The sequence below is a fragment of the Giraffa tippelskirchi genome, chromosome 7, assembly GCF_054371585.1.
Source record: "Giraffa tippelskirchi isolate mGirTip1 chromosome 7, T2T-mGirTip1v1.2.pri, whole genome shotgun sequence".
NCBI lineage: Eukaryota > Metazoa > Chordata > Mammalia > Artiodactyla > Giraffidae > Giraffa > Giraffa tippelskirchi.
In genome coordinates this window covers 111698645-111716745 of record NC_137281.1, presented here as the reverse complement: position 1 = coordinate 111716745, position 18101 = coordinate 111698645, and the positions used below count along the sequence as shown (strand labels likewise).

Here is an 18101-nt window from a genome sequence, read left to right as displayed (position 1 = left end):
ACCCAAATAAACCCACGATTTCCATTTTGTTCAAGAGCTATCACCCAATTCCCATATTTTCCCCTAGCCCTGATTTGAAGACCAAGCACCCAGAGGTTTTCTTACCTAAGGATTTGAAGACATCGGGGCTAGCATATTTCCCATCGAAGTACACGGTATTGTTCTGAGAGTCAAAGGCACGGCACATTCTGATAAATACCACCTCTAGAGAACCTGAGCAAAGGCAGAAACAGAATGGGTTATTCTGTCTTGGTGAGTTGATTTTTACCGTAGAGACCCCTTTCTGAGTCAACAGGGCTGGGCATAGCCCATGGGCACTCAGTCACCTTATCTCTTTATTTAAAAGGGCAGAGTTCACTAGAGTAATTAAAGACTTCTGCCTAAGCTTAGGCCTGTATTACTTAAGAGAGATTGTGTCCTGCAATAATACAGTCTTGGAGTTGCTAGAAACACATGTGTGCGTGCGTGCTTAGTTATGTCTGACTCTTTGCAACCCCATGGATTGCAGCCTGCCAGGCTCCTCTGTCCATGGAATGTTTCAGGCAAGAATACTGGAACAGGTTGTCATTTTCATACTCCAGGGGATCTTTCTGACCCAGGAATGGAACCAGCGACTACTGGGTCTCCTACACTGACAGGCAGATTCTTTATCATTGAGCCACCTGGGGAGCCCAGAAACACATAGACTCCTGTTATTAAAACAAACAAACAAAAAGCCAGGGATATCTCTCTGAATTCCATAAACAGCCTTCTTCCTAACAACTTATCAAAACCTCTTGAGGACCTAGGGCACAGAAACGAAACACAGGTGATGGTTAGTACTGGGGAATGCAGGTGTCTTTCAAGTTAATCTTTTCACAGAGAGAGGAAGCAAAATGGAAGGAATGTTTCCTTCAAATAACTCAAACATTAAAAAAAAAATCCTTAGTTTCTGCAAAGTGAAACCTGAGCTATTATCATTTGGAGGAAAACTGTTTCCGACACCTTCCTTACCAAGCATTTCTTTAATAAGCTGGTGAAAGCAGGTTAGGAAGAGATCTCAAAATTCACTTGCAAAGCACATACCTGCTTTGAGAAGCACAATTTGATCGTTTTGACATAGTTCCATAAATCCATCAATGCGTTTGGCAAACTCCACCACGTACTGTATAGCTTCTGTAATTTTGATGGCACACAATTGCCACATCACCTCCCGCTGCTGTTGAAGAGGGAAATACATTAACATCCACAATAACCCATATCCTTGACACAGTTCTTCTAAGTTTTCCTACTGTGTACAATCCTTCTTTGGAAATAGATTCCCAAAAGCTAGAGGATTTAAGAATAAACAGTTGGCCAGTTACTTGGGTTACAATGATTGCTTCCAAGTTCTTTCTCATCTCCTTCAATTCCTCTCTAGCCATTTTGTTAGCAAAGGGCAGAGGGGAGATGTTATCAGCATATATGCAGCAGAAGATGAAAACCCATGCGAGGAAAGTCATGTGAGGAAAGTCACGCATGCTACTGCTTTAACCCTGGGCCACAGAGAGCAGGAAAGTAGAATCTCCTTTTAAGCAATTACTTAGCCTCGGGGAATTTCACACCACTTTACTTGAGGAAGAGAAGAAAGGGGGAGTCAGTTACATTTCCTGTGCGCCTGCTATGAGCTGGGTGCTTTCTGACATCCTTGTCTCATTTCACTTTCACAAGAACGTTTTTCTATTTGCCATAAATGAACACAAACACTCAAAGAGGTTTCACAGCTAGGAGGTACTGGAGCTGGGATTTAAACCCCAGCATTTCTGGCTCTGAATCCTATTTTGCACACCTTGTGGCTGTTTAATGCTTTCCTGCTTCCCATTGTCACTGTGGCTGCTGGTGTTACCTCAAAGGCAAACAAGGTGATGTGCTGCTATTTCCCAACCTGTCGTGCCTAATTCCTTTTTATATAGCCCCTCTCCAATTTAGTTATAGGCTAACCTGGGTCCGTCTTGCTGCTCACTTACTATCCCAGTTGTAGTTTAAGGCTGTTTCCACCAATATAAGAGGATGGGAGAAATACTGAATTAGGAGCCAGGGCTAATGGTCTAGTCCTGATGTTTTCAGTCTCCAGCCAGATGCTAAGGGATGTTAGTTTCCTTGTATGTTAAATGAAGAGGAGGATTAACCTCTATAATCTCCATGGTACGTCCTAAGCCAGCATTTCCATGATTTGGGGGGAAAATTGAAGCATTTTCTTTGACTAAGGGCAGAATGGATAATTAAACATCCAACTTCTCCAGCCCTGCCCTCTCATTTAAGTAATCTGTTGAGCAGTGTGTTTTATAGAAAAAAATGAGTAGCAGCAGCACTACTTGTCAGTCTCATATTGTTAGATTCAGACTGGACTTAGGATCATAGCTTCCAAATCTTTTTGTTTTTTGAACACATATTCTCTAAACTCCTTCTTTTTAACCTCTGAAACCATGAGGCTAAGGTTATTTTACATCGACTTCCAGACCATGAAATCTCCCATTGTGATATCGGGAAAAATCCCAACTCATTGAGGCTTTTGGAAGCAGCTTAATCTAGCCCCCTGTAGATAAATGATGGGACAAACGTGTACAGTTATCAGAACAACAGAATCTCTGTGCTATTTCTGAAATTTCGCACAGTGACATTTCAGTAAGGCGACAAAGCCCCAGGCACATAATCAGCTCTGGAAGAAAGATTATTAAATAGAAATCTGGTATCTGATGAAAGACATTCATTTTTTGGTCTGTTTGTATTCAAATCTTCTACATTTCCCAGCGTTGCCTCAATCTTAGGTAAAACTGTTCAGAGTCTACCTTGTTTTGATAATTCTCAATCTCCTCCTGCAGAAAGGTCTGCCACGTTATCTGCTGGAGCTCTTCTCTCAAGTATTGGCAAGTTTCCAGATGTGATTTAGATATATTCTGTGCAAGGTGTTCTAAGGAGAAAAACAGGAGATCACGACATGAAAAGCCATTCTTCTTTGGATAATCAGTGTTTTCCCTACTCAATTATTCAATTTAAAATGTAACAAGTATAAAGCAACAGGCTGAACTGGGTTTAATTATCTTGACATATTTAAGTAAGTAATCTGGAACTATTCTGTGTTTTAGAGCAGGAAGAAGGACAGGCAAAGTCAACATTTAACAGTAAGACTTCAAGCCTTCATAGACCCTGCTAATCTTGACCTTCTTCTGTGCCTTTACACTAGTGCCTGGGAGTGAGCAAATATCGACCTAGACAAGTGTGAAAAATGACTGACACAATCTCTACTTGGCATTTTTATGAAGACACATCTGCCACATACATTTATGCGGGGGGGATTACTCTTGAAATTAGGAAATGGTATTTTTTATGACGACAATTATGTGTGGTGGTTGTTTTTCCTGCAAAATTCAGAACAAGCATTGCTGAAAGCCTACCCAGTCGCTATATATAGTGTGGTGGTTAAGAGCTGGACTTTGCAGCCAGATTGACTGGGTTGGAATCTCAGCTCTGCTATTTAGTAGTTCTGTGATCTTAGGTAAGTTACTTAACCTCTCTGTGCTTCAGTTTCCTGATCTGTAAAATGAGAAAAATAGTACCTATTTCATAGGGCTTCTGTGAGAATTAAATGAGTTGAGCACTCAGAATAGAGAGGATAACACAGCATCTGTTACATAAAACATTTGTTCTCATACTGAAGTGTAAGGATTTTGAAGATATTAAAGAAATAGAAGCCAAATAAGTTTCTCAAGGAACTTATAATCTGGTGAACATGTACAGACATGCGGAAAGGACAATTCAAGACATTAGACCATAAAGCCTGCAGTTGAATTATATCAGAAGAGAAAGAAAAACAAAGGTAATAGGTGCTATCAGGGAAGGGAGAGATGAGGGGAATTAGGCGATGCTTCTTGGCAGAAGAGGAACATTTGGACTGGATCCTGAAGAATGGGGAGGGTTTCGTAGGCAGAGGCCAGTGGTGTGAGGCAGTGGGCCAGTTCCACATTCGAGGGATGGTAATTGAAAGAACAAATATGGCATTTGTAGGAGATAGGAAGATGTGATCAAGTGATGGTTGAAAATAGGAATATTGGTAGGTAAGAGTCCAAATCCTAAAGGATCTGAATGTGGAGACTGAGAGTATGGATTTGATTGACAAAAAGAGTCAGTGAGATTCTCAAGAAGGAGCTGACATAATGAACATTGTCCTTGGGGAAACAGAACGTGTAATTTTGCCATTGGTGGACTGAAGGATGGAGAGATTGGAGGACCAATTAGAAGGCTGCTGAAATCTAGATGTAAGGGACTAACAGCTTGAAATAAGTTGCTAATAATTGTTACGGAAGGGAAGGACAATTAGAGAAGTATTTTAAGGAAATTCCCTGGTGGCCCAGTGGTTAGGATTCCAGACTTCCACTGTAGCAAGTGTGGGTTCAATCCCCGGTTGGGGAGCCAAGATCCTGTGGGTGTGGCTAAAAAAAGTATTCTAAAGAAAAATTGATAATATTCCAAGAATACAAAATTATATCCCAAAGTGATCCCCTCCTTGCATCTTGAATATATAAAAAGAAAGTTATTTAAAACAATGGTGCCGAGTGCAAACTTAGCAACACTAATAAGACTATTTAGAAATTTGTTACTGCTTTCCTGAAACAGAATCAGATTTGTTTGTGTGAAAACAGAGCCAGGATCACGTAACTGAAGCTTGAAACTAGAATCTCCTTAGAGAAACTGAAACACAGTAAACCTCAATAACCCTACTTGGCAACACACAGACATGAAAACAACGGAAGTAAACATCATAAACAATAAAACATAGATGAAAGAAAAAAATAAAGGAAAGAAAGAGACAGAAACTGAGAGAGAGAAAGAGGGAGAAACCAGTAAATTATTTGTCTTAGAATCAGTGATGCTTGTGAAGAGAAGTGGGGAGTAAAGACAAAAATAATGGGGAAGCATACACAAGAAAACAAATGTGTAAACAGTAAACCAATTTTTGTAAATATGGGGGAAACATGATGTAGATGAAGGGTTCACAGGGAAGCTGGGAGAATCCTGGAAGGGGAAGAATGGGAAGAGGCTCTCGGTATTATCTTCCAGATCCTGTTTTTTTCAAGTTAACATGGTCAAGCATCTTCTTGTTTCATTTCATCCTAAAAATTGTCACCCCTACCTGTTTGAGTCCAGCTTTTAGAAGCAATAACAAATGATGCAACGTTCAACGACCAGTAGAGGGCAGTGGCTGCATTCTCACCAGCTGCCTTTGATCAAAATTCATACTAGATTTGGCAAGTGTAAGATTTTAGACACTTTCCTATTTTTAAGTCTCTGTTTCAACAGAGAAGAAAATGCTCACATGGAGTAAAAGCTAAGGGGTTAGTGCAGCCTTTCAGACAGTCTGGAATAGTGAAATACCTTGGAACTAAGAGTTAGGAGATCTGTTTTCTGGTCTGAGCTCAGTTGGGTAACTCATTTTGTGACGAGCAAATCCGTTCACTTTGTCAACCACGACTGTGCATCAGTAGAGCCAAGGTTTAGATACTTCAGATTGAAAATCCTGTCTTCTAAGTCACAAATTTTCATAGTGGGATGGAACTTTAGATATTATCTGGTCCAAACTCTCCTCACTTGGTAGATAATAACATTAACAATGATGATAGAAGTTGACACTGAGGTAGAGTTTACTATGTGCCACGCTCACATATACATACACACATACATATACACATACACAGTCACATAGACACACACACACACACACATATATATATATTTTGTCCTTAGTCTTTATGACAATAATTCTAGGGGGAAAGATACTAATGACAATTGTACTAATTATCCCCATTTTACAGATGAAAAAACCAAGCCACGGTGAGGTTAAGTGACTTTTCAAGGTGTCATAGCTGGCAAGTGGACAGTGATTCAAACATATACAAAAGCTCCAGAATCCATGCTCTGAGTCTTTATATTCCATTGGTAGGGAGGTTGCAGCTTACAGAGGTAACGTGACTTATACTAGGTTGTACAACCTACAGCAAAGCTAGGACCACACATATAAGCTGATTTCTTGTCTCATGCTTTGCCCAATGTATCAGTTGTCTCTCATAGAAGGCTTTAGTAATTATAGAAATAAGTGCAATTAGCTGTTTTATTTTTAATTTCTTTTTTTTTTTTTTGGCTACACCACTTGGCTTGCTGAATCTTGGTTCCCTAGCCAGATTTGTTTGTGTGAAAACAGAGCCAGGATCACCTAAATGAAACTTGAAACTAGATCCCCTAACCAGGGATGGAACCAAGGACCATGGCAGTGAAAGCACCACGTCCTAAGCACTGGCACGCCAGTGAATTCCCGAGTTAGCTTTTTAAAAAGATGAACATAGATTGTTTATCTGGAATATGTAATTCAGGTACTAAGTGTATTAGGTGGGCCAAAAAGTTTGTTTGGGCTTTTCCATAAGATGTTACAGAAAAACCCAAACAAACTTTCTGGCCCACCCAATATATACAGGGCAAAATTTTGCAGCCAGGAAGTCAGATATATTTCACTAAAAGTAATGGAGTGTAGATACTATTACGGAAAGAATTGATCTTAGGATATGATAACTTATAATTTATTTTCCAATTGCACAAATGGTTTCATTTGTTTCAAATCTAATGACAAAATTTAGCCTAAAATAAAGTCGTTAGTTAAAGAAAGAGCAGGGACTTAAACCCTAAAGGAAATGTCAGGGAATTTCGAGAGCTTTATAGAAGCATTAGCAAAGTCTTTGACCACTTTTAAGCTACTCTTAACCCCTCAAACTATTTTGCACACGTAAATGGGACAGAAAATCAGAGCCCCATTACATGCTTTTTCCAGATAAATTCTTGTTTAGTTTTGGAAAAACTCTACCTGTGTAGTTTGTGGAAAATGCTGATGATGACTTAATTTTATTCATTGTGGAAAATGCCACAATACATGTGAACAATCCCTAGTTTAGGAGAAAAGTGGAGAATGGATGAGAGCACAGGGCTCAGGCTGACTGGGAGGTGACAGCTGTGGAAGAGGAAAGAGACTGGTCAGGGAAGAGGGGCTGGGGAAACTGAGTGCACTTTCAGCCCAAGTGCCATGTTCAAGGGCCACACACAGGCCAAGCCGTGTGGGTCATCTCCGGGTCGAACACTCGGCAAGCAAACAGGAGAGATTCACTCATATTTATCATAAAGTAGAAGCACACCTAAAGTGAGTCAGGTCATCTTTCATGATATCATGTCAACTTTCAATCAAATCCTTATTCATTTCTGAAAATTTTACTTTCATTACAGCTCTGCTTAAGGTTCAGCCAACCAAGATCTCATGACAAAAACGGAAGGTTTTTGTTCTAGTTCAAGAAAAAAAAAAAAAAATCAAACCTACCTCTGCTCAGCTTGGCTTCTAGTTCAGAGGTTTCTCTGTTAATCAAAAGAGCTGTGCTACACCTTTAATGCTGTGCAGTGGTTAAAGACCAGGCTTAAAATGTCCCTGCTCTTGAGGATTTAAATTTAGACCCATAAAAAGGTGCTTGTGTAAAAACCGTAAAGAACATTCAATTTGTTATATTTGGAGAAAGATTTTACTGGAAATATAAATTTCACTTAAAAACTGTTTTGTGGGGTACAGAGGTAGAGGAAACCATCTAAAGAACACAACCGTTATTTCTGTGAACCAAGGACATCTATGCTCAAGTCAGAACCTGCTGGTTCTTTTCCATGTGAAGTCTTCCTTCTCTCCTGGTCTTAACTTAGTCACCCCCTCAGCAAATAATTGAAATATCCCAGAGGATTATAACCTTGTATGAGGAACCACGGGGTGAAACAGATCAAATTCACAAACAGCAAAGGTCCTTATCAAAGTTTCTCTAATAATAGTGCTGTACTTAAAAATCGATTAAATATAACAGAGGATGTTATAACACGACTCCCTTGAAATGAAAAGCTTTCCATTGTCTGTGCTAACATTTCTAGGTCACATCTCCCAAGAAGCACCAATGTCACAGGAATGAGGAAATGACAGGGTTTTTTTTTTTTTTTTTTTTGCATGGTGAGTCTTCTATGAAATCCATCGGTTTTGTCATTAACATCCATCACCAAAATTTTGGAAAGTAAAGAAGCCAATTTTCCTTTAATGTTTATAGACTACATCACAGTTGCAAAGGTGAGATGCATACAGGGACTGGGCAGTGATATAAATGCCGAGTGGGATGGACCCATTGAAAGGTGGGAGGCCCTGACTGGTACCAGTTGGTTGTTGACATTTACAAATACTGATCCAGTGTAATTAGATCATTTTTCCCTCCTCCCATAAGAAACTGAAAATCTTAACTTTCAGATGGAACCCTCCAGGTTTAAATTTTTAGCAACTAATTCAAAAATTGTAAAGCTCTGCACTGGTTAAAAAACCATGCCTATGGGCCAGGTTAAGTTGGTGGGTTGCCATTTTTATAACTTTCAATATAAAGCAATACTTAGAATGTAATGAAAGCAATGGAGTTGGTGGGGCCATTCCCTGAGCTTACAGTTTTCTATGGAATTTAAGACCACTTTAAGTTCATGTTGTCTCAGCTCTGAAGCTCAGAGGTCAATCAGTTTCTTGGATATGTGATGGGAGACAGTGGAGAGTCAAAAGCAAGGGGAAAGGTAGGAATTATGAAGTGCTTCCAAGGGAGACTACCCTGCTGGCTCAGATGGTACAGAATCTGCCTGCAATGCAGAAGACCTGGGTTCAATCCCTGGGTTAGGGAGATCCCCTGGGGAAGGGAATGCCTACCCACTCCAGTATTCTTGCCTGGGGACTTCCATGGACAAAGGAGCCTGGAGGGCTACAGTCCATGTGGTCACAAAGAGTTGGACATGACTGAGCAACTATCACTTTCACTTTCCCAATGGTAAAGGTGAATTGCCCTTCTAGATGCATCTCTCTTTTTTTTGCTGTGGGGCATGTGGGATCTTAGTTCCCTGACCAAGCAACAAACCTGTACCCCTTGCATTGGAAGCACAGGGTCTTAACCACTGGACAACCAGGGAAGTTCCTAGATGCATCATTTTAATACCAAACTTATGAGAGGAAAGTCAGACATATCCCATTTCCTTCAAAGAGCACGAGTACTACATCCCAGTGGAAACACAGAAGCCATTACCTAGTTCTGCCATGGACACAGTTGGGGAAGTCTCTCCGTTGGTGAAAGAGCAGTAGGGGAAGAAGCCTGATGCTGGTGTGTAGTCACATATGGGTTCTGGTTTGATTCCATTGATATCAAGACCTGACTGGTCCGGGGAAGGCTGTATGTCCAGGTAGAAGCTGCTGACGGCAGAGTCTGCCTTGCTGCCCTCGGGGGTATGCCCGTCGATGTAGTTGCTGAGGTCGTCGTGGAGCTCCGTGAGCCCGTTGGCCGAGATGTTGTAGGTGGGAGTCAGCGGCTCGGCTTCCCCAGGCTGCTGCTGGTGGTCTCGCTGCTGCTGCTGCATCCTGTGCTTCTGTACTTCTGCGTACAAGCTGTCTCTCTGCTTTTTCGACATGCGGCCAAATTTTACAGCTGGAAGAAAAAAGCCAAGCCACACCATATACAATATGTTTTTCTCCATGATCCTCTCTGGTATGCTTTCGCACTTTCTTTGAAGTTGCAGATAATTTTAATCAAAAACCACCTAACCACCAAATAAGGACATGATCCTGAGGTGAAAACGGTCCTACCTCGCGTAGGCTTGCTCCACATCCCCGAGAGCAAAGATATATCCTGAAGGAAGTAAGTTTCAGAAACAGACCCAAGGCTGGGAGAAGACACCTAGAGCAACGATCCCTTCGTTTTCATGCTGTCACACCCTATGCTCAGTGGGAGCTACTGCACTGCAGTTTGATGGGCTTGTTCCCTCTCGACCCAGGCAGATGGTCTACACGCTTCTCTTCTTAGTGTTCAGACCCGAGCACAGGGATGCACAAACTCACCGGTCTGCATCAGGGCACGAGCAGACAAACCTCCACATGCATTCAATTCACTAATCCGTACGCTTAGATGAGTTTCTTTCTGATCAAATAGCCAAATCGGGGGCTTCCCGGAGCAAGCTCAACAGACTGCATGAAGCATTTGCAATTCCCCTGGATTACATCTCTGAGTCTACCCCTCGCCTGCTCCTGGGTCACGTGGCCCCTTTGAAACCCTTGGACTCATCTTAAAAGGATACTTTTTGCTATTCTCATTGAGCCTCAAGTAAAAAAGAATATTAGGATTTTGGAAATGGTAGGCTCTGGGGAAGATCCCTGCCAGGAGAATTTGTGTTTGCAGCCCTTCTCTGTGCCATGTGTCCCCACATTTAAAGTGGAACAGTGACTGGAGTAACTTTCCAGTTCATTTAGCATTTCAAATGATTTCTCTTGAAACATCCAGATAACTGAGGAAAAAAAAAAAATCCTGTGATTTCCTGGTCTGAACTCCTCCACTAACCCATTTATTTCTCAGCCTAAGTAGGTATAGATAAAGCCTCTGGTGGAGGGACTAAGGTCTCCTGATTATGGTTAAATTTACACCCAACTGGGTAGATGAATTCACCCATTTGACCATCAGCAAAATTCTGTGAGTCTTGGGGCAGGAGGCAGGGTAGATGGAAGTGAAGTTGGGAACCAGTGCCCAGCTCAACTTGTGGGATCCTTTTCCTGCCAAGGAGAATGTGGTTTCCTTTTGGGTAGAGGAAACAAGTGAGCAGGATTTTGGGCAACTTCCAGTATCCATGGCTCAGGTGACAAATTGGGTGGGACTGGTTAGATAGCAGTCAGGCTGATGTGGGCTATGAATTTCAGGCCTAAAACCGTCGTTGTTTAGTGGCTAAGTCATGTCCAACTCTTGCGACCCCGTGGACTGTAGCCTGCCAGCCTCCTCTGTCCATGAGATTTCCCAGGCAAGAATATTGGAGTGGGTTGCCATTTCCTCCTCCAGGGGATCTTCTGGAACCAGGGGTTGAATCCATGTCTCCTGCATTGGCAGGTGGATGCTTTACTGCTGAGCCACCAGGGAGGCCCTGTCTAAAATTGTATAAGCCCCCAGATTCACTCCAAGCCCACGATAACATGAGCTGTCACTTATATACAAAATCTTCACAAGGCATACTGAAGGTACTTAATTCTTTTTGAAAAGAATAGTCTAGAACCCCCAAAGGGATTAATACCTTTAATTAACAGGGGGAAACTGGTTCTGCCATGACACTGAATTGTGTTCTAACTCTTTTCTTAATGTTAAGAACAGTAATCATACTATCCGTTAAGTGAAACGAATGGATCAGGTTTTTGTATTTTTTTGGCCACAGCACACAGCTTGTGGGATCTGAATTCCCTGACCAGGGATCAAACCCGTGGCCCCTGCAGTGGAAGCATGAAGTCCTTACCACTGGACCACCAGGGAATTCCCTGGATTAGGTCTTGAGAAAATGCACACCCATCTGTGATTGTGAACGTACAGATTCATAAGAGATAAACCTAGTTGTGTGAGTTCAGGGCCTCTGGAAGTTGAAATCTGTAGAGCTGCATAATCACAGGAATTTCTGAGGATACGGTGTAAGTTTGATCACTTGCATCTCCCAATCCGCAAAACTTCCCTTTGGTTCTACAAATTCTAAGAGGCAATCCTGTGTACAATTTGTGCCTGGGTAGGTCCATAGGCCCAAGAACTTCTGATTCTAGGGAAAGCAGACCTTCAGAACACCTGCCTAGCAGCCTGAAGTTATTTTTCCAGGGGCTGAAACTCCACTGGAAGTGATGTTTCCTTCAGAGGGATCTCTCAAGGAAGCCAACCAGCCAGTATATTCAAAAAAGTCGTTAAACTGTATCCATTGTACTATCAGCCCAATTTTCTTATATAAGAATAGCCTTGAAACCTAGTGTTGATTATTCAGTGCACTGAAGACAGTTTTCCAGGAAGATCCTGAACTGTTTTGCAACTGTTAAAATAGCTTGTTTCAATGAAAAGAACATTTGTCATGGAGGCCTGCTTTGCACTATTTTCACACATACTGGATGTACAAATATTTGACTTTGGATCCAGTTAGCATAAAAGCTAATTCATCCCAACTGCCAATAAGCTGACTAGTATAAAGCGCATAACAATTAGCTCTGCCTTGTGTTTCCTATGGGAAAAAAAAATGCTTCTAAAAGGTATCCTTTTTCAGACCCTCAGGTGACACCTTACCTCCCATCAATTCATCCACTTTCAATGTCTTAAACATCAAAAATCTGGAGGTGTTCTGACCACACAGACATTTCTTCTCCACGCCCCCCCATCCTGCCCTGCATCAGCCAGTGAGCTGACCTGGATGGTTCACGGACGAGGAAGTAACTGCTGTGATACCCACAGGGATGCCAGAGGAGGGAAGACTGCAGGGGGTGGTGAGGGACAGAGGGGACCTATTCTGGCAGACTTGGGTCCAGGCTTCCGAAGGTACTTTCACAACTCTGTGCTATTATGCAATATAGGCTGCGAGAGCTCACCATCTCGAGACATCCCCACGGCAAGGCATTTCTGTAATCGACAGTGCTGGCAGCGGTTTCTACTGGTTCGATCAATCAAACAGTTCTTTTGACGAGGACAGGAGTAGGTGGCATTGCTTTGCTGACTTCTCCTGAAAAAGCCCTGTGATTCAGTTATGAAATAGAAAACAGGTTAGTGTCAGCTTGAGCTGAATGATACTAAAGGCAGGAAAGGAAGCGCCCATCGGCATGAATATTTAATGGAGAATTAAACTTGTAGCACAATCATCCTGGAAACCATTAATGAAATTAAAGTCACTTCTTTTTCCTTGAGTAAAATGGGTCCCCAGAGCCCAATCCTCTGTCCCTTACACATGCAAAACTTTCTTTAATTGCAACAGACATTTGCCTATGTAGAAGGAAGAGGACCAGGCCCTGTTCTTGGCTTCTGATGATTGTAAGCTATATGCTTAATAAAAATGGTACAAAGGCACTTATCTTTAACCTTCATCTCTGAAACATTTTTAGTAGAATAAATACAGAATGCTTCTCTGTATGTCCAGAGATGAGAAAGCGCAGCTTCACCCTAACCTAGGTGGACACTGTGGCAGTCTCAACCTGACCACACAAATCCACCGCTCTTTAGGTGTCGTTCATTCCCCAAGTCAGAATCTACTGCTCCAAGAAGTTAAATGACACGTGGGTGGATTATCTTGACAGATCAATCAGACTGAGAATACTCTACCCTTGAGAGTTTGGAAAAACCATCTTTTCAGAATCATGGACTTTGAGAATGAACAAATCCGAGCTGATGTTCATCAAGTCCCACGTATTTGTTAAGCACTGTTTTGTAAATGAGGTGTAATAAGATGCATAAGGAGTACTGGCCTCAAGGATTTCATTCATTTACTCATTTATTCATTGATTCATTCATTTTTGCTAACTCCTTGAGCTAGATTCTTTCTAGCTCATTAATGTTCATTGCTTAGTCTTTTCTTAAAGCTGTCAGTGTTCCTTTTAGTTACATTTTGGTAGCAACCCATGAGTTTTGGTATATAGTATTTTCATGATTATTCAATATGAAACACGTTCTAGTTTTCAATAGATCTCTTTTTTAATCCGTATGTTATTTAGAAGCACATTTTAAAAAGCTAAAGTAAGGTTGATTTACAATGTTGCATTAGTTTCTGGTGTACAGCAAAGTAACTCAGTTATATATACTCTTTTTCAGATTCTTTTCCATCATAGGTTATTACAAGGTATTGAATATATTTTCCTGGGCTATATAATAGAAACTTGTTATTTATACAAGCACATTCCTTATTTTACAAATGTATGTGGGGTTTGTTTCTGGTTATTGCTTGATAGTTGACTTATCTCTCAGTGGTTCTGCAAACTAGGAATGTATTCTGAAAAAAAAAAAAAAGAAGGTAACCAGAGCCATTTCTATGAAGCAGAACCATGAAGGTTACAAAAGTCTATTATCATCTTTAAATCTTTAATGGCAAAGACAGTTGACCATGACCAAGGGGACACCAGTACTGAAGGGTAAGGTAAAACCCTGAAGAATGGATGGAATGACAGAGTGCTGGGCAAACTGATAAGAGTACTCTCTCACCAGAAGATTTTTCTGGAGGCCAACTTGGCAGTAATACTAAAATCCTTAAAAAACATGCCTATCCACTGAACTAGAAATTACTCTTAAGGAATATATTTTAAAGGAATGTTAAGAAAGGTACATGGATTTACCTACATGGATGTTCATCACAGCACTAAGGTAAGACAAATTTATAAAGATGCTAAATGTCCAACAGTAGTGAACTGGAAGAGTCATGTTGGATATCTGTATATTCAGCAACCACTAAAAATGGCATTTCAGAAGTACAATTATTGACATAAGGTGGTGATAGAAATGTACTACTGAATAAAAAAAAAACAGCTAAAGAACGAAACACAATATAATCCAATTTTGGAGGGAAAATTCATATATTTAACACAGAAGCAACCTTTGGAAAACTATGCCTTCAAATGAAACCAAATGCTGATCTTTTTGTTGTTGTTGTTTATCTGTGCTTTCTGATTTTTCTATAATATGTGAGTGGAAGGGTATATGAGCTACTCAGGAAGAACTATTCACTACATTTGCTTTCTTCCTGACAGCTGGGGACTCTGTGGATTAAGTCATGGCTATGATGGATATAACCTTAGTTCCCAGTTCTTTCCTTTTGGAGACCAACTTAGGATGGGAGGGGCAGGCACTGACCTCTTACCAACTCTCTGATGTCTACCAAGCTATTCACTAACCAACGTGGGCAAGGTAGGGGCCCAGGATCTCAATCCATCTCTCTACTGTACTACAAATTTTCCTGATACCAAGTCTTATCTCTTCTGTGAGGCAATCCCTCTTTTCTCAAAATATCTAAAGCTGTTTTTTTTTTTTTTTCCTTAATGTGTTTTTTTTCTCTGTGACAAGAAAGTGATAAGTAAAACTTTCTTTGGCACTTAATAGACTTCAGGAAAATATAAATGGTAACAGAGGCAGATGATCCTTAGAAAGAGATACCAAGAGGTCACCTGTCTATGTATTCGGTTGAGTCAGAGAAATATAATCTCTGCCAAGGCTGAAAGGTATTTCATTCTTTCTTGAGACTATACCACTCCACGTTTGCTGTCACTACAGGGGCTTGTTTGTTTGATAAGTTGCTCAGTCACATCCGACCCTTTGTGACCCCACGGAGTGCAGCACACCAGGCTTCCCTGCCCTTCACCATCTCCCAAAGCTTGCTCAAACTTATGTCGATTGAGTAGGTATTGCCATCTAACAATCTCATCCTCTGTCGTCCCCTTCTCCTCCTGCCTTCAATCTTTCTCAGCATCAGAGTCATTTGTAATGAGTTGGCTCTTCGCATCAAATGGCCAAAGTATGGGAGTTTCAGTTTCAGGATCAGTCCTTCCAATGAATATTCAGGATTGATTGGTTTGATCTCCTTGCAGTCCAGGAGACTCTCAAGAGTCTTCTCCAACACCACAGTTCGAAAGCATCAATTCTTCGGCGCTCAGCCTTCTTTATGGAAGTGGAAGTGACAAACAGATTCAAGGGATTAGATCTGATAAACAGAGTGCCTGAAGAAATATGTACAGAGGTTCATAACATTGTACAGGAGGCGGTGATCAAAACCATCCCCAAGAAAAAGAAATGCAAAAAGGTAAAATGGTTGTCTGAGGAGGCCTTACAAATAGCTGAGAAAAGAAGTGAAAGGCAAAGGAGAAAAGGAAAGACAAACCCATCTGAATGCAGAGTTCCAAAGAATAGCAAGGAGAGATAAGAAAAGCCTTCCTAAATGCACAATGCAAAGATAAAGAGGAAAACAATAGAATGGGAAAGACTAGAGATCTCTTCAAGAAAATGAGAGATACCAAGGGAACATTTCATGCAAAAATGGGCATAATAAAGGACAGAAACGGTATGGACCTAACAGAAGCAGAAGATATTAAGAAGAGGTGGCAAGAATACACAGAACATCTATACAAAAAAGATATTAATGACCTGGATAACCACAATGATGTGATCACTCACCTAGAGACAGACATCTTAGAGTGTGAACTCAAGTGGGTCTTAGGAAGCATCACTACAAACAAAGCTAGTGGAGGTGATGGAATTCCAGCTGAGCTATTTCAAATTCGAAAAGATGATGCTATGAAAGTGTTGCACTCAACATGCCAGCAAATTTGGAAAACTCAGCAGCGGCCACAGGACTGGAAAAGGTCAGTTTTCATTCCAATCCCAAAGAATGTTCAAACTACCACATAACTGTACTCATCTCACATGCTAGCAAAGTCATGCTCAAAATACTCCAAGTTAGGCTTCAACAATAGGTGAACGGAGAACTTCCAGATATACAACCTGGTTTTACAAATGGCAGAGGAACCAAAGATCAAATTGCCAACATCTGCTGGGTCATAGAAAAATCAAGAGAATTCCAGAAAAAACATCTACTTTTGCTTCTTTGACTATGCTAAAGCCTTTCACTGTGTGGATCACAACAAACTGTGGAAAATCCTTCAAGAGCTGGGAATATCAGACCACCTTACCTGCCTCCTAAAAAACCTGTATCCTTGTCAAGAAGCAATAGCTAGACCTGGACATGGAACAATGGACTGGTTCCAAATTGGGAAAGGAGTACATCAAGGCTGTATATCGTTACCCTGCTTATTTAACTTATATGCAGAGTACATCATGTGAAATGCCGGGCTGGATAAAGCACAAGCTGGAATCAAGATTGCAGGGAGAAATATCAATAATCTCAAATATGCAGATGACCCCAGCCTAATGGCAGAAAGTGAAGAGGAACCAAAGAACCTCTTGATGAAGGTGAAAGAGGAGAGTGAAAAAGCTGGCTTAAAACTCAGTATTCAAAAAACGAAGATCATGGCATCCGGTCTCATCACTTTATGGCAAATAGATGGGGAAACAATCAAAACAGTGAGAAACTTTACTGTCTTGGGCTCCAAAATCACTATGGATGGTTACTGTAGCCATAAAATGAAAAGATACTTCTTGAAAGAAAAGCTATGACAGACCTAGACAGCATATTAAAAAGCAGAGACATTACTTGCTGACAAAGGTCAGCTAGTCAAAGCCATGGTTTTTTTGGTAGTCATGTATGGATGTGAGAGTTGGACCTAAGCAGGGGTTTAGGATCACGAATTATTTGCGTTTCCTTTTGCTGAAAAAGGGAAAAAAAAGAGTCTGTGTCACAAAGAGTCTGCTCCATTTTGTTCTCTAATCACTGAATATGAAGAATGTCTACACGATCTTTTTTTCATTAAATGGAGCCAGTACATGCAGACTGCACTGTTATCTCCCAGGACCTTGTCTATAGACCAAACCACAGTATCTGTCACCTTTCTTTCTAGGTTCTTTTGTACCTTTAGTATTCTTAGGATCCTTTACAATGTCTCCACTTTCTTAAAAACTAAGAAATCCACGTCTAGGCACCACTCTTGAATAATGCTTGGGTCATTATCAAAGGGAAAAAAGGCTACTCTTTAGTTTTTACACATTAAACTTAAGTGAACATCAGTTCAGTTCAGTCGCTCAGTCGTGTCCGACTCTTTGTGACCCCATGAATCGCAGCACGCCAGGCCTCCCTGTCCATCACCAACTCTTGGAGTTTACCCAAACCCATGTCCATTGAGTTAGTGATGCCATCCAACCATCTCATCCTCTGTTGTCCCCTTCTCCTCCTGCCCCCAATCCTTCCCAGCATTAGGGTCTTTTCCAATGAGTCAACTCTTCACATGAGGTGGCCAAAGTATTGGAGTTTCAGCTTCAACATCAGTCTTTCCAATGAACACCAGGACTGATCTCCTTTAGGATGGATTGATTGGATCTCCTTGCAGTCCAAGGGACTCTCAAGAGTCTTCTCCAATACCACAGTTCAAAAGCATCAATTCTTTGGCGCTCAGCTTTCTTCATCGTTCAACTTTCACATCCATACATGACCACTGGAAAAACCATAGCCTTGACTAGACGGACCTTTGTTGGCAAAGTAATGTCTCTGCTTTTAAATATGCTGTCTAGGTTGGTCAAACCACCACTATTCAAGTTCCAAAATGTTAGCACGGAAGCCATATACAACCACCAGTTTGCTCT

General features: G+C 41.1%; 1 protein-coding gene across 5 annotated transcripts in view; it reads right to left on the bottom strand.

Annotated features, from left to right (window-relative positions):
* Positions 1-18101, bottom strand: part of RORA (RAR related orphan receptor A) — a 796368-nt gene that overhangs the window by 14436 nt on the left and 763831 nt on the right. For 4 of the 5 annotated variants that reach the window (XM_081507580.1, XM_081507582.1, XM_081507581.1 and 1 more), the window contains 5 exons: positions 12467-12608; positions 9132-9527; positions 2808-2929; positions 1066-1198; positions 106-213 (listed from right to left, as the gene is read on the bottom strand). In XM_081507580.1, the coding sequence (XP_081363706.1) occupies positions 106-213; positions 1066-1198; positions 2808-2929; positions 9132-9527; positions 12467-12608 (901 nt within the window). The remainder of the gene's footprint in view (positions 1-105; positions 214-1065; positions 1199-2807; positions 2930-9131; positions 9528-12466; positions 12609-18101) is intronic. The other variant, XM_081507584.1, reaches the window with a different exon arrangement.